The 13979-nt window shown below is 34.0% G+C and overlaps 1 protein-coding gene across 2 annotated transcripts in view; it reads right to left on the bottom strand.

Annotated features, from left to right (window-relative positions):
* Positions 1–231: 231 nt before the first annotated feature.
* The window catches only part of LOC123525496 (cadherin-related family member 2-like), a 29525-nt gene continuing 15777 nt past the window's right edge, over positions 232–13979 (bottom strand). For both annotated transcript variants that reach the window (XM_053521306.1, XM_053521307.1), the window contains exons 7-19: positions 12848–12966; positions 12171–12348; positions 11491–11658; positions 10623–10769; positions 9959–10084; positions 6265–6453; positions 5758–5954; positions 4394–4657; positions 3495–3690; positions 2504–2649; positions 1899–2116; positions 1059–1309; positions 232–487 (exon numbers count right to left, since the gene is read on the bottom strand). In XM_053521306.1, coding sequence (XP_053377281.1) covers positions 435–487; positions 1059–1309; positions 1899–2116; positions 2504–2649; positions 3495–3690; positions 4394–4657; positions 5758–5954; positions 6265–6453; positions 9959–10084; positions 10623–10769; positions 11491–11658; positions 12171–12348; positions 12848–12966 — 2252 coding nt within the window. In that variant the 3' untranslated portion in view covers positions 232–434. The remainder of the gene's footprint in view (positions 488–1058; positions 1310–1898; positions 2117–2503; positions 2650–3494; positions 3691–4393; positions 4658–5757; positions 5955–6264; positions 6454–9958; positions 10085–10622; positions 10770–11490; positions 11659–12170; positions 12349–12847; positions 12967–13979) is intronic.

Raw genomic sequence — 13979 nt, 5'->3', positions numbered from 1 at the left:
TGTCTTTTGGAGAAATAGCCTAACTGACAGTCTGCAGGAACGTACCATTTTTTCTTCGCTGTTGTTGAGCCTTCATGTCTGAGAAGATTGCGACAAATACGTTAACATCAAATTACTAGTAGTTTAAATAGTGTATTACATGCTGCTGTTCTTTTATATTTTCTGGCACATAGACTTGCGAGTAATATCATAAATATAGGGATAAAGCAACTAAATAAAAAAAATCATATATATCAATAATATATCTCGACTGACATTTTATTTGAAGATATAACATAAACAATAAAGACAAAAATATTTTCCCGTAATTATACAGGAATTTCCATCTCATTTGTAAATTACAAATGTTTTTAAAAGAATTATATGTTGATCAGAGCAAAGCAATTTATGTCAAAAGTTTTTTGTCTATGTTTGCATTCATCGCTGTCGTCCTTTCAAGTCCAGAAATTCGACTTGGATGCCTTCAACATTTCAGAAGCATTTTTCTCTGAAAAAGCAAACATGGTAAAATGTTATGTGTGATAACATTAGAAATATCCGTTTCTTTCCTTTCGTTTCGTCCTACATATTAAACCGATTTTTCATCAGTTAGTAACTTAGTATTGAAAACGCTTATTAATTATGGACAGAAAAACAGCACCTGTTCAAAAAAACTTCTGATATACCCTGTGCATGTTTACAAGTGACTTAGAGGATATTTTTTTTCAGTGTAGGATTGAAATAAACGGCTTTCCCGCGTGAATATCAGATGCAATAATTTCACAAGTGACATAACCACGGTTGAAAATGTAAGATGTGGTGTTCATGAGTGAAAGATATTTTGATCTTAAATGTAAAACAAAACAAATATTTCTTTATTTCACATTTTGACTTAATTTTCCCATTTATAGTTTCTTAACAGTGGAAAATATATTTGATATTTTTCCGTGAAAATGCCAGATATATTTCATTCTATTATTACGGCAATTCACTGAAAAACATGTAATAAATTGGCAATTACAAATCATTTATAAACTAATCTGAATAGAACATATTTAAACATTGTAACTATCTCTTACTTAGTTGAGGCTTCGGCTCGTCATACACCGCTGCTCGGGGGACACCTGGCTTCCTTACTGTAGGACCACGTGTTATAGGATCGCCCCTGGCTTTCAATCTGTCCCACAACATGGGTGGTGCCGCGGTCTCGTCGTCCGAGTCCCCGTGGTCTGGTTGTAGGGCGGTTTCCGCATGTTCTTCATTAGAGTCGTCATCCGTCTCGTCTAGCTCTGCTTGCATCAGTAAGCCACGATAGTAACGCCTTTTCTCTCTAGTACATACACAAATATACTCTGATTAAACAAGAAGATAATGATCACCATTAACTTTGCGCCATTTCATTATGCCACCCACAAGGATTGTAAAGGTATTTACAAACAATGGTATGCATATCATCAGTTTCGCAATTTGAAGTGTTAATGCTGATGTAAAGCTATTGATCAATATTTGCCTAAATAAGAGATTAAGATGTTTCAAAGTTCTGTGTTGCTTCTTGACTAAATTTTAATCACATCAATGCGCAAAGACGCCACTTCTGTATAAAACGTTTCATTTAACCAGAGAGTTTTTACAAGTTTGAAATAAAAACCTGTAGAACTCGCTGTATCCATATACACACATGCATATTTTAGATGGATTATTTAAGAAAGTTTTCGCCTGTTCTTCTGAATATGACATGGCTTATTATTCATAAGGTTTTGAATTCGCGAATATTTCTGTTCGCGAAATCAGCAAAAATAAAAACTTTGTGAACACACCATGTTCGCGAACATCACCCAATTTACAGTACCCAGGTCCAATAAACTATTCACTATGGGATACCTGTAACAGGAAGGTACTCTCACTTCAGAGAGACTCACCTGCGTGTCATCTTCTTCAATCCCAGCAGGTGCTTCCTGCACCAGGGGATACACCACCGATATCTCTTTATCTGTATGGTGTACATCATCATGAACCCACAAACAATAACAAGCAAGACACCACCAAAAGTAAGCGCCACTGCCAGCCATGCTATATTTCTGTTGTCCTCCACAAACTTAAAGGGACGGTCTGTAGTAATAACCTCCGGGGTTGTAGTCTAAGATAAAAATAAAAATGACATTAGAAAGGTTGATAAATTATAAAATATAATCAGAATTTGAAGAAAGCATCGCGATAGCAGCTTCAGGATCAGTGTAATTATATTCCTTTTTCTGTTTCGATTACACCTTTGTGGAAGAGCAGCAGTGTTCACATTTGTAGAGACAACTGAAAACACGAAATATTTTATAATTAGAATAGGGTACGCACAGCATAATGTGACTGACAAAACTGCATATAAACAGAACAATAATTTAGGAAAATTAATATTCAAGGAGATACGTATGGTGTTCTCTTGCAGCTAAAACCGAATATACATTGTGGCTTAAGTTATTGCTGTGTCTGCAATTACTTAGGTAAGAAATCCTAGGGGACATGCACATACCCCAGAGAGAAACAGAGTGACTGTAGCGGTAGCTGACCTCACAGTGCCATCCTCATCTTTAACGTTCTCTGCCTTCACAATTAGTACATAAGATATCCCGTAATTAAACTGTGGAGCTACCCATGTCTCGTTCACATAAATATTACCTTCAAGAAGAGAAAAAATTCTATGTTAAGGTTTTGATGGAGGCCTTGAGAAACAAAAATCAAACAACACCAAATCATAGAAAGAAAGAGTTGTTTGACATGAAAATTGAACAGCATGTAAAACATGTATATTACTTTAAGAAACAAGTGTCAGTATACTGATATAAACATTGAATTCCGGAAAAAGGCTGCCTAAAGGGGCTCCACTTCCGGACAGTTAAATGCCTTTAAAAACTCACCATTTTCAAAGAACTGTTACACATGTTTGTTTTGATGCATTTGCAATAGAGTGCGAGTGGTGAAATTTCACGTAACAAGGTGGAACATAGTTTTCAGCAATTGTTTATCTTTTTTTTCTTTACAAATGGCATTCATTTTCAATATACATGTTTTACATGCTGTTCAATTTTCATGTCAAACAACTCTTTCTTTCTATGATTTGGTGTTTTTTGATTTTTGTTTCTCAAGGCCTCCATCGAAACCTTAATGTGTACATATAAATCAAGCGGAGCTAACACATTACATAACTAAAACTATTTCTTATGATGTATATAGAGTACTGTATCAAAATGTTAAAATATAATGTGTGAGTAATTTATGTTGTTTCTCTTTCTTCAAGGAGGTATCTAACCTGCAAAAAGAACTAACAATGGTGTTTTATCAACCTGAGTTTAATTTCCACGATATTTGTTTGTTTGATAACGTATTGTACACAATAATTATAATACAAGAAATCAAATTAAGAGCCATTAAAAATAACTAAAATAACGTCTTTTTAAGGAAAGATGGAGGAGTTATACATATTAAGGTACACTTATACACTGAAAAAGTGATAGAAACATTACCGTAATCGTTAATCAACAGAAAATTCTTTGTGAATGGTGTCGTATGGAAACTGTAATATATACGGTTGTTTTCTGTGGACCTGTCCTTGTCAGTGGCAGTGACTTGACCAACTAATCTGCCCGGATCCAGGGAAGGTGTTTGGAAAATATAATTATCTGTCGTAGTTACAAAAACGGGAGTGTTGTCATTCACATCCTGTAAAAATTAATAAATAAGAAAATGAATAAATTATTTAATAATAATACCCACTAACAACAGCTTGAAATATATGGGTTGCGCCGACATCTTTTAAGTTTTCGATATGAATATTAAATTTCATCAATGTTAAACTTTGTTTACCTACACATTTTAGTAAATCTTCTATTCTAACATGGCTCGATTTGATTTCCAGTTAAACAAAGAAGAAAATGAAGCTCTGTATATTCTGCGATAAACAACAGTTGACGCGCGGACCGGTAAGAGAGCATTATGACGTCAATTATGACGTCAGATTGCCACATGACGTCCGATACATTACTCCTCGCATAAATGAACTCCGGTAAAATATTTACTAAAGTATATCAATGAGCATGTCAGAATGAAAACAGTCAAGGCCTTCATGTGGTTTATCGTCTTATTTACCACGGTTCATCGTTCAGATGCTTCAGTATTTAACCACTCGGGCTAACGCCCTCGTGGTTCAATTCCTACGCATCTGAACTCTAAAACGTGGTAAATCAGACGATAAACAACGCGAAGGCCTTGATTATTTGTTAAATATATCCTAAGTACTTAGCATAATATATTTAAACAAACAACGTTTAGGAAATAGAAAGACGCATTTTCTTGCTATACGCTTCTTCTAAAGCATTCGCCATAAATTGACTCAGTGAAGCAATTACCAAATTAGCAAACATACATGTATATCGATCTCGAGAGTTGTTGTCGCAGATAACCCAGCTTTGTCAGTTACTGTAACAACACAATCATATGGAGCGGTGAAGCTGACCGAATCATAATCGAACTTCGTGGCGTATGTTACCGCACCACCCACCCGGGCCATGCGAAAGTATCGAGTGTAAATTCCACAATCCCACGTGTAAGCATGAGTGTCTAAAGGTGAGTCTATATCCAGGTCCGGGTCACTAAGCCCGGGTCGCCAGTCTCCAGCAGAAGCTCCGAACTGCAAATGAATTTCACTATTGTGTCAAAGAGGTCAAACAACATGTAGTACATTCATCCTTTGAATAAGTTTTACTAGTACAAAATAAGACATGAAAATAAAAACAAAGATTTTTTCTTATAACTATCAAATGGTAGTACAAAATAAGACATGAAAATAAAAACAAAGTTTTTTTTTTATAACTATCAAATGATAGTACAAAATAAGACATGAAAATAAAAACAAAGTTTTTTTTCTTATAACTATCAAAAGACATGAAAATAAAAACAAAGTTTTTTTTTATAACTATCAAATGATAGTACAAAATAAGACATGAAAATAAAAACAAAGTTTTAGTCGTATAACTATTCACATGAAGTAACGCAAAATAAGTCACATGTTCAAAAGGTAAACAACAAGTACTTATCTTTGAATAAGTTATAGTACAAAATAAGACATGAAAATAAAACAAAGATTTTTTCTTATAACTATCAAATGTTAGTACAAATAAGACATGAAAATAAAAACAAAGTTTTTTTTTCTTATAACTATCAAATGATAGTACAAAATAAGACATGAAAATAAAAACAAAGTTTTTTTTCTTATAACTATCAAATGATAGTACAAAATAAGACATGAAAATAAAAACAAAGTTTTTTTTCTTATAACTATCAAATGATAGTACAAAATAAGACATGAAAATAAAAACAAAGTTTTTTTTCTTATAACTATCAAATGATAGTAGAGTCTACGAAATAAGACATGTTACAAATAAGTGTACAAATGCAATTACTTGATCGATATAGTGAATATGTGTTATGGTTAGTCTGATGTCGGTTTTTTGAAGAATGCTTGATGAAATACAGCCAGCATTTTCAATGTTTTATATTTTTTCCGTATTAAAATGACAGACGATCCATAACTCCCTTACTCAATGGATTTTGACAGTGACTTGGAGGAAGAATTTCCAGCTCATAATCTGTCTAGAAACAAATTCGATAAAAATATTCCCTGATCACACATTAAAAAAAGAAAACTTTTGAACAGCAGGGGTTTAATCCCAAAAATGTTCCTAAGCAAAATGCAGGTGTGCGAAAACTTATGATTATTTGACAACATACAGTTCCTTCCTCTGGTGGTTCTAGGGTATATTTTGTCTGGTGGAAGTACGGCGCCTCGTTTACGTTCCGGATTAAGATGGTTAACGTTCCTGTTGCCCTGTCGATACCATCGCTTACAGTGACCGTCACCACAATTGACCAGTTAGGGTCTAACTCTTCGTAATCCAAGACATTATTCGCGGTAGTAAGTGTTCCAGCTGTTATATATGGTAAGTTTTATGTTAATCTAACACGTCTATGTCTGCTAATATACCGTAAGGAAAATACAAATATTAATATTGAGAAAGTGGGTTTACTCTCGTGAAAAAAAATGTATCTATGCATGGGCACAGTTCAATTTCGAATATTGTAAATGTTTTGTAAAGCTTTACTATTATCGATCAAGCATTGAAGTAGTATTTTTGTACGGTCAACGTTTTCCAGCAGTAACATAATTAAAACTCAGAGAAAAGAATAAAGTAGCTCAAGGAATACTAATAACAGTTAGAGCAATTACCCTATACGTACATGTAATGTTCATTTCGAAGTAGTTGGCAGCCAATGTCGGGTTGTATGTTGCGTGAAAGGTATGTGTGTCAGCGGTATCAAGGTCGATGTAGGATACGGTATATACGACGGTTCCAAGCGCTGTACCCTCATGTACCGCTATAGCGTCCGACAGACCCAGATTTACTATCTGTGGGACGTCATTTATATCTATAAATGAAAATATTAATTGTAATACAGTTTCGAAAGAGTTTCTGTTAGGTTAAAGATTATACATTTTCGACAGCGCTGTCAATTTCTTTGTCGCTTTCTGTATCAGGAGAAATATGAAAATTAAAGAAGTTGTATCTTTACAGTTAGATCTAATGTCCTGTATCAGCCAATGACATCTGCTATATGCTTATAATTACTTTAAATTTTACAATGGATAGCTAATCAGAAGTCCCAAATTATAATATCCGTGGACAGGGTAATATTTGTGTAGGATTTATTAAGAGATTTCAAGGTTACTAACCTAATTGGCGGTGTTAAGAATTCGCGAAACGCGAGTGTTTGTGTTGTAGGACATAACGCAGATTGATATTCACGGATATTTTGACTGGGAGTTACATTATTCGCGAATATTTGCAAAAATAAAAGCAACACGAAAATTGCATTATCTATAGTATCCATATTTTTTTTTTCTAGTTTTTAAAACAAAGTGTCGTAATCTCATTTACCATGGTGTTAATATTCTGCACATATAATGCTGAAATCGCCGACGTTTGCTGATACCGATAGTAAAAGGTGTAACAAAAACATTTCTGGCTAAACTGATTTGCAGGGGCCGTTTCTCTTAGTTGTTACTTTCATCCATACATAACAGCTACATTAATTGAGATACAGTTGATCAAAATTGTATAGGCCTAAAATAAGTCGTTTTATTGTTTTAAGCTTCTAATATCTAATGCTTGTAACCTCTGGAGTTACTCAAGGTTCTATTCTTGGCCCTCATTTTTTATATTATATATCTATGGTGTCGCTTTAGCTTCTAAGAGTGGCAATATAGACCTCTATGCTGATAACTCTACTATGTATAGAGGATATTTGTTTGTTTTGAGTGAATATGGAATATTTTCATGAGCGCGTAGCGCGGGTGAAAATGTGAAAATTTTCTCACTTCTCAGTGAGAAATATTCCATATTCACTCAAAACAAGCACATTTTCTTTTTATTTTATGCTTAATTACATCGAGATGTGCATTTCGCAACAAATTTTAATCTCAGCGCGGGAAACAGACGCGCGTAAAGAAACATGACGTCAGACGTGTTGTGACGTTAGAAAGACGCACACGACATAAAGTTCCATTTTATTTTATTTTTTGCTGCATAACGTTATGAAATTCTCATTAAGTAAAATAATTTGAATCGAGAAATATACTATAAAGAACAAAAGGCGACTACATTTTCATCCTGTTTTAAGCAAATAATTTAAAATTCATACACAATGTACAAGTAGATCGGCATTTACAGTGAGTGATATGCAGTGAGTGGTATGGATTTTACTCACTGATAAAACACATTATTATTAAATCCATATCTATAGTCCTTTCCACTGGTCTAGATGTAGTCACATGATCAACGATAAAAAGTCATATTGACTCGAAGGCGGAGCCAAAAACACATATTGACCGCCAACTGTGACGTCATCACGGTTTGACGTAAAAACAATGCGACGTCGTACACAATTTAACATGAAAAATGACCAAAACCTGTAGATATTTGTATTTAATGTTTATACTTACGAGTAGGCTGGATTTGATAATAAAACAATTGTTGCCTTTTAAGTTCGGTCGATATGTAGATTTATCGAACTGATAAGGCAGTAATTGTACAATATTTCATCAGTTAGCATAATATAAATGAATCAGATTATGAGTTAGATAAAGTGCAAACTAAACTCCAGCAGAATTTAGATGTTGTGCAACAATGGTGCAGTTTAAACAATATGTCACTTCATCCAAAGAAAACAAAATGCATGGTTTTGTTTACTAAACAAAAAAGTAACAATTGTAAAGAACTAATTTTAAGTATTTCCAAGCAAGTAATAGAAAATGTCAAGGTGCAAAAATTATTAGGTGTTTATATAGACAACACATTGTCGTGGAATGTCCAAACTGAAACAGTTTCAATTAAACTTAACTCAAAAATAGCATTGTTGAGACGTATATTGTACTATTTGACAGATTAAATGAAAAAGTTATTCTATAATACATATATAATGTCAATATTTGATTATTGTTTTACTGTATGGTGTCAAGGAAATATGAGTTCTTTAAAGAAAATAATGAAAATTCAAGGTAGAGCTGCAAGAATAATTTTGAATAAAACGTTCCAAACAAGAATAAAAGATGTGCTAAAAGAAATTGGATGGATGTCATTTAATGAAAGATGTAACTTCCACACGGGTTGTCTTATTTACAAAGCTTGCAACAATTTAGCACCTTCATATATCTCTGAAATTTTAACCTTTTTCCAGCAATGAAACATACAATCTAAGATCTGCTGCTCATAATGACATAGTTATACCTAAACATCGTACAAATTATGGTAAAAAAACCTTTTGTTACAATGGTGCAAATGTTTGGAATTCAATACCAAATGAAATTCGCTCCACATGTTCTCTTACATCTTTTAAAAATAAGTATAAAAAGTATGTCTTACAGTTGACTGCTAAAGGAATGTCTTTGTTTATATCAGTTGAATTATAACCATGCCATTATAATATAATTATGCATGTATATATTATGTCACTAATTTATTGCCTAAATGGAAACTGTATAAATGGATACTTAAAGGCAATATCTATTTTAAGAGGTATTTGTCTAAGAATGAATGTGATATCAATTAGGTTATGTGATAGTGTAAATTGTATTTGGTTGTTGTTGTTGTTGTTGTTCAGAAGGCCACATTTAAAATTAAGATGTATCATTTGAACTGATCTATTTCTTCATGTGCTACCTTCTATTAATAAATAAAGATATTATTATTAGTAGTAGTAGTAGTATTATTGTATGAGCGTCCTACAAACAATCATAATATCAACTCCACGCAGACCCCACGCAGTTGATGATTTTGTTAACGTCGTGTATCTCATTAAGAAATGAAATGATTTTTTTCGGTGTTCATGCGAAATGAACGACAGAATAGGATCGGCAAATTAACATGAATCCATGGATTTGCCGATCCTATTCTGTCGTTCATTTCGCATGAACACCGAAAAAAAAAGTTCAATTCTTATATTTACATTATATTTCCATTCCATTTGTAAACAAGATGGTATTATAAATTGCACATATTTTGTGGAATTTAACATTAAAATCAACTTCCCTGCCATTCAGTTCACCAGACGGAATAACTGCGACGTCATCTAAGGAACGTTCTCCCTGACTATATGCGGACGTCGTCAAACCAGCGGTCGGTTATCACTAAGCAGCGATGACGTAACTTTCGCGCCTTTCCTTTTGCTGTTCATACGAAATGAACGTCATAATTTTCAATGGAAAATAATTGGGCGAATGTAAATATTTAGAAATAACCCTCATAAAATCGTAAAATTTCGCATAAAGTCGTCATCTCAATCTCATGGTAACTTTAGACAATCATCTCTAGAACAGATATTTTTCTTGAGGCAAATTAGTGAATGCTTATTTATTTAAATATATAACACTTATTACCATGGACAATGACTGACAATGACCTTGCGACAGTGGTAGTAACGCCATCAGAAACTGTTATTGAAAGGTCCCATCCAGTGCCATAGATGTTTCCAACAAAATCCTGGTTCGCAGATATAACTCCATCTAAAATTTAACGAATAACGAGTATTTATGGAAGATTCAACACTGAAAACAGCTAAGGTCTATAAATTTGGTCGGCATTATATTTCTCGAGTTAATAATTTCTGCTAACGTACTAAAACTCACCAGATATTTATATATTATTTAATGATTGTAGAAAATCTGGAATAACGAGAGTTTGAAAGATTGCCAATAGATTATTGAAATGCTCCTGATTACTTTGAACAGACACACACTCTGTAATTTCATTTACTACTTGTATCAATAATTAAGTAGGGACTTTCGTTGCCTCTGACTTCAAGTCCCCTGCACCTCGCCGATGTGGGTTCGAACCTCGCTTAGAGTGTAGAATTCTATATGCAAGAAAGTAGTCCGGCAGGATTACGTAAATTTGATGGTACTACCCATGTGTCCGCCAATACCTGAAATAATGCCAGGAGGGCACCTGGGATCTTCCTCTATCCCGCGACAAAAAAAACAACAACAGGAAAATCGTCAGTGTGGCTCTAAATGCAACAAAACAAGAAAATAAATAAGTTACTATCTCCATCTATTTCTAGCGGACATCCTACTGGATCACAAGTCATGGTGAATGTAAGGGCATCATTTTCTGCGTCCGTTACAGACACTGCGTAAACGGTATCACCTGCTGCTGTTGTAACATACGATATGTTGGCCTGAGCGCCGTCTAAAGAGAAATGAAAATTCCCAAATTATCTAAGGCTTCAATAAACTTTATGGAATTAAAATAAATCATGTCAGCTAATTTTGAAAAACATACTTTACTGCTCTGACATACATTACAATAGCTTGAACTGCAACTGAAAAAGGGAAATGAAAATACATCAACTATGTCAAAAAGTTTTTTAAATGACACAAAAGGGGGAAATAATGTTCTTGACTGTTTAAACACTTACGACAGAAAAATTCAAACTTTGAGAATCTTTTATAAAATGCACTTGAGATAGAGACAACTTTACCGGTAAACTTTACGTTGATTCGATTAAGACGCAATATAATTGTACTAAAGGATTTATGAATTTGTTTTCCCAGATGTTTCGACTTGTTGTAGATACATATTGAGATAGAATATTACGGTATATATTACTGCACTAGTGTGAAGACTGAAGCCCTAGATCATATTCTCCCCATTACAGTCCCGAAGGCCCATTACCGGCCTATGAAATAGGAAAATGTTTTAGCTTGACGCACTATGACAGTTCCATTTCAAATAGTTCGAAAACTCGCCAAAATGATCTTTAAGTCAAGCTAATCAGTTTCTAATCAAAACATATGACAATAGTACTAAATCAATTCTTTAATATGGACAACTTGCTCAGTTTTGAAATGTATCTTTAAAAAACAGGTATAAAATATGGTCAAAGATATTGAAACTTGACATTACTCACTTTCTAAGTTTGTAAATTTTGGAGGATCGTTCTTCGTTATGTACAACATGAAGTATCCCTTGTCTGTATCGAATTCACCGTCCTCCAGTGTAATGTCTATTATATACTGCTGTGCTATTGTATAATCATAGCTGGTACTCCTAGCAGATACCACGGATCTGTTCGTTTCTGTTAAATATTGTCGTAAATAAAAAGTTAACTTGAAGATGAACATGGGATGATCAATGACAATCAAACTTTCAAGAAACAATATCGTAAAAGGAAGTTTACTTAAACGCAGAATACCTTCGTGATTTTCTGCGGGATATAATACAATATGATGATGTTACAAAAAGCTGGATTTGTTTGTTAGGTTTAACGCCGTTTTTCAACAGTATTTCAGTTATGTAATGGCGGGCAGTTAACCTAACCAGTGTTCCTGGATTCTGTACCAGTACAAACCTGTTCCCAACAAGTAACTACCAACTTCCCTACATGATGCAGAGGTAGAGGACGAATGATTTCAGACACAATGGCTTTTATCAAATCCTCACGGAGAACATACGTCTCACCCGCGGATCGAAATCATGACCACGCGATCCGTAGATAAAAGCTGTCTCTTTTGAGCTAAGGGAGCGGGACAAATTTTGGGGAGTCAGCAAAACACGATAAGATATAATCAATACTTCTTTATTACGTACTGTCATGTCCGACATATTTGATAGAAATATCTGAATTCGTAGGAGATACGTTCAGTGCGTACTTTTCATCAAGTGTAGTATTATCTTTGTCAGTAAACTGAATTGTGAACAGCGCCACCTCGTTGGTCGTTGATTCCGAAATTGATGCAAACGATGGTAAATTTGTCAAACTTGGAGCCTGAAAGAAAATCTCCGCAAGTTAGGCGGAGCAAATATTTTTAACATGCTGAACAACCAGTCCATCCTTTATTTTACCCTCAAATGTTTTATAGTTTCTAAACGGAGGACATATGGTATAAAGAACACCGAGAAGAAAACAATTTAAAAAAAATTTGTTTCTGTTTTTTTTTAATTACAAACATTTTGTAATAATATACTTTTCAATCACTTACAATTATATTTATGCACTTACACAGCTAGTATTTAAATAACTTAAAACTTTGTTAACTACAATAATTTAAAACTTTAAAATTAAAATTAATACAGGTTCTGCGTGATAATAAACTAAGAATTTCTTGATTTTTTTTATTTATTAAGTGCATGAAATAAAACTTACTTGCCCAGTTTAAAAATTCGATGGTAAGTGTGTAATTGATACAAATTCTACACGATAATTAATTGTTTGTTAAGAATTACTTGTTGTTTTATTAAAATGCATGAAATGAAATTTTATTCACCCAGTTCTTGACTATGATGGTGAGTGTTGCTTGGTTTGTATTCAAACATTGGTCTTGAACCTCAAAGGTCATACTGTACGTGCCAATAGCTGGTCTAGACACAGCGAGGTAAACGATTTCTGTAAAAAAAAGTGTCCGAATCGATAGCCGACATATTAACTTTGATCAACGGTTATTGTTAATACAAAGCAGGGTAGGTGAACAAATGCAGTTAGCGCAGTATAGACAGAGCACAAAACTATGAATTGGGTTATCTGGAGTTTGATCCCCGCAGACTGTGTTTGTTCTCTGTGACGATTCGACAGAGACAGGGTGTTGAGAAGCTTTTGGTTTTCTTGTGAAGAAGTTGTCAGTTACAATATACTTGTGGAAAACAAGTCAGTATATATAGAGAATACCATCACTCCATAACTAAATAAACCAGTTGATTAAACACATTAATAAACAAACAAAACAGTGCATGTGCATCTCTTTAAAAGTGCTTTATGTGGGTTTTAGTGCTTACTGATTAATCGAACAAATTTTGTGTAAAACCGTATAGTATGAATGGCTTGTTTTGGTCATATTCCTTTTTTCTACTCCGAACATTCTGCACACACACTAAGTCAATGAAATGAAAATAAAAAGAGTAGCCTTCTGGAGTGTTTAGAAGGTGCGGACTGTTCTCGGTAAAACCTGATGCTAGCAGAACATTCAAAATATTTACAACAATGGAAAACAGGTATTGGTTTCCATCACTTTTGGATAATCGCAATAGTGGTGTGTTACAGAGCAATTGTGGTGTGTTACAGAACAAAATTGGTGTGTTACAGAGCAATAGTGGTGTGTTACAGAGCAACAGTGGTGTGTTACAGAACAATAGTGGTGTGTTACAGAGCAACAGTGGTGTGTTACAGAGCAATAGTGGTGTGTTACAGAGCAACAGTGGTGCGTTACAGAACAATAGTGGTGTGTTACAGAGCAATAGTGGTGTGTTACAGAGCAATAGTGGTGTGTTACAGAGCAAAACAGTGTACTATCATATTCTTTTGACAACAATTTGATTACACTGGAATCTTTAAATCACTGTTTGGACTAGTCAAACCTTTGATACCGATTCATAACTCAATTATAATTTCGTTTTCAATAAATC

Source organism: Mercenaria mercenaria, chromosome 1 (assembly GCF_021730395.1).
Source record: "Mercenaria mercenaria strain notata chromosome 1, MADL_Memer_1, whole genome shotgun sequence".
Classification (NCBI taxonomy): domain Eukaryota; kingdom Metazoa; phylum Mollusca; class Bivalvia; order Venerida; family Veneridae; genus Mercenaria; species Mercenaria mercenaria.
This window is presented reverse-complemented; position numbering and strand designations above follow the sequence as displayed.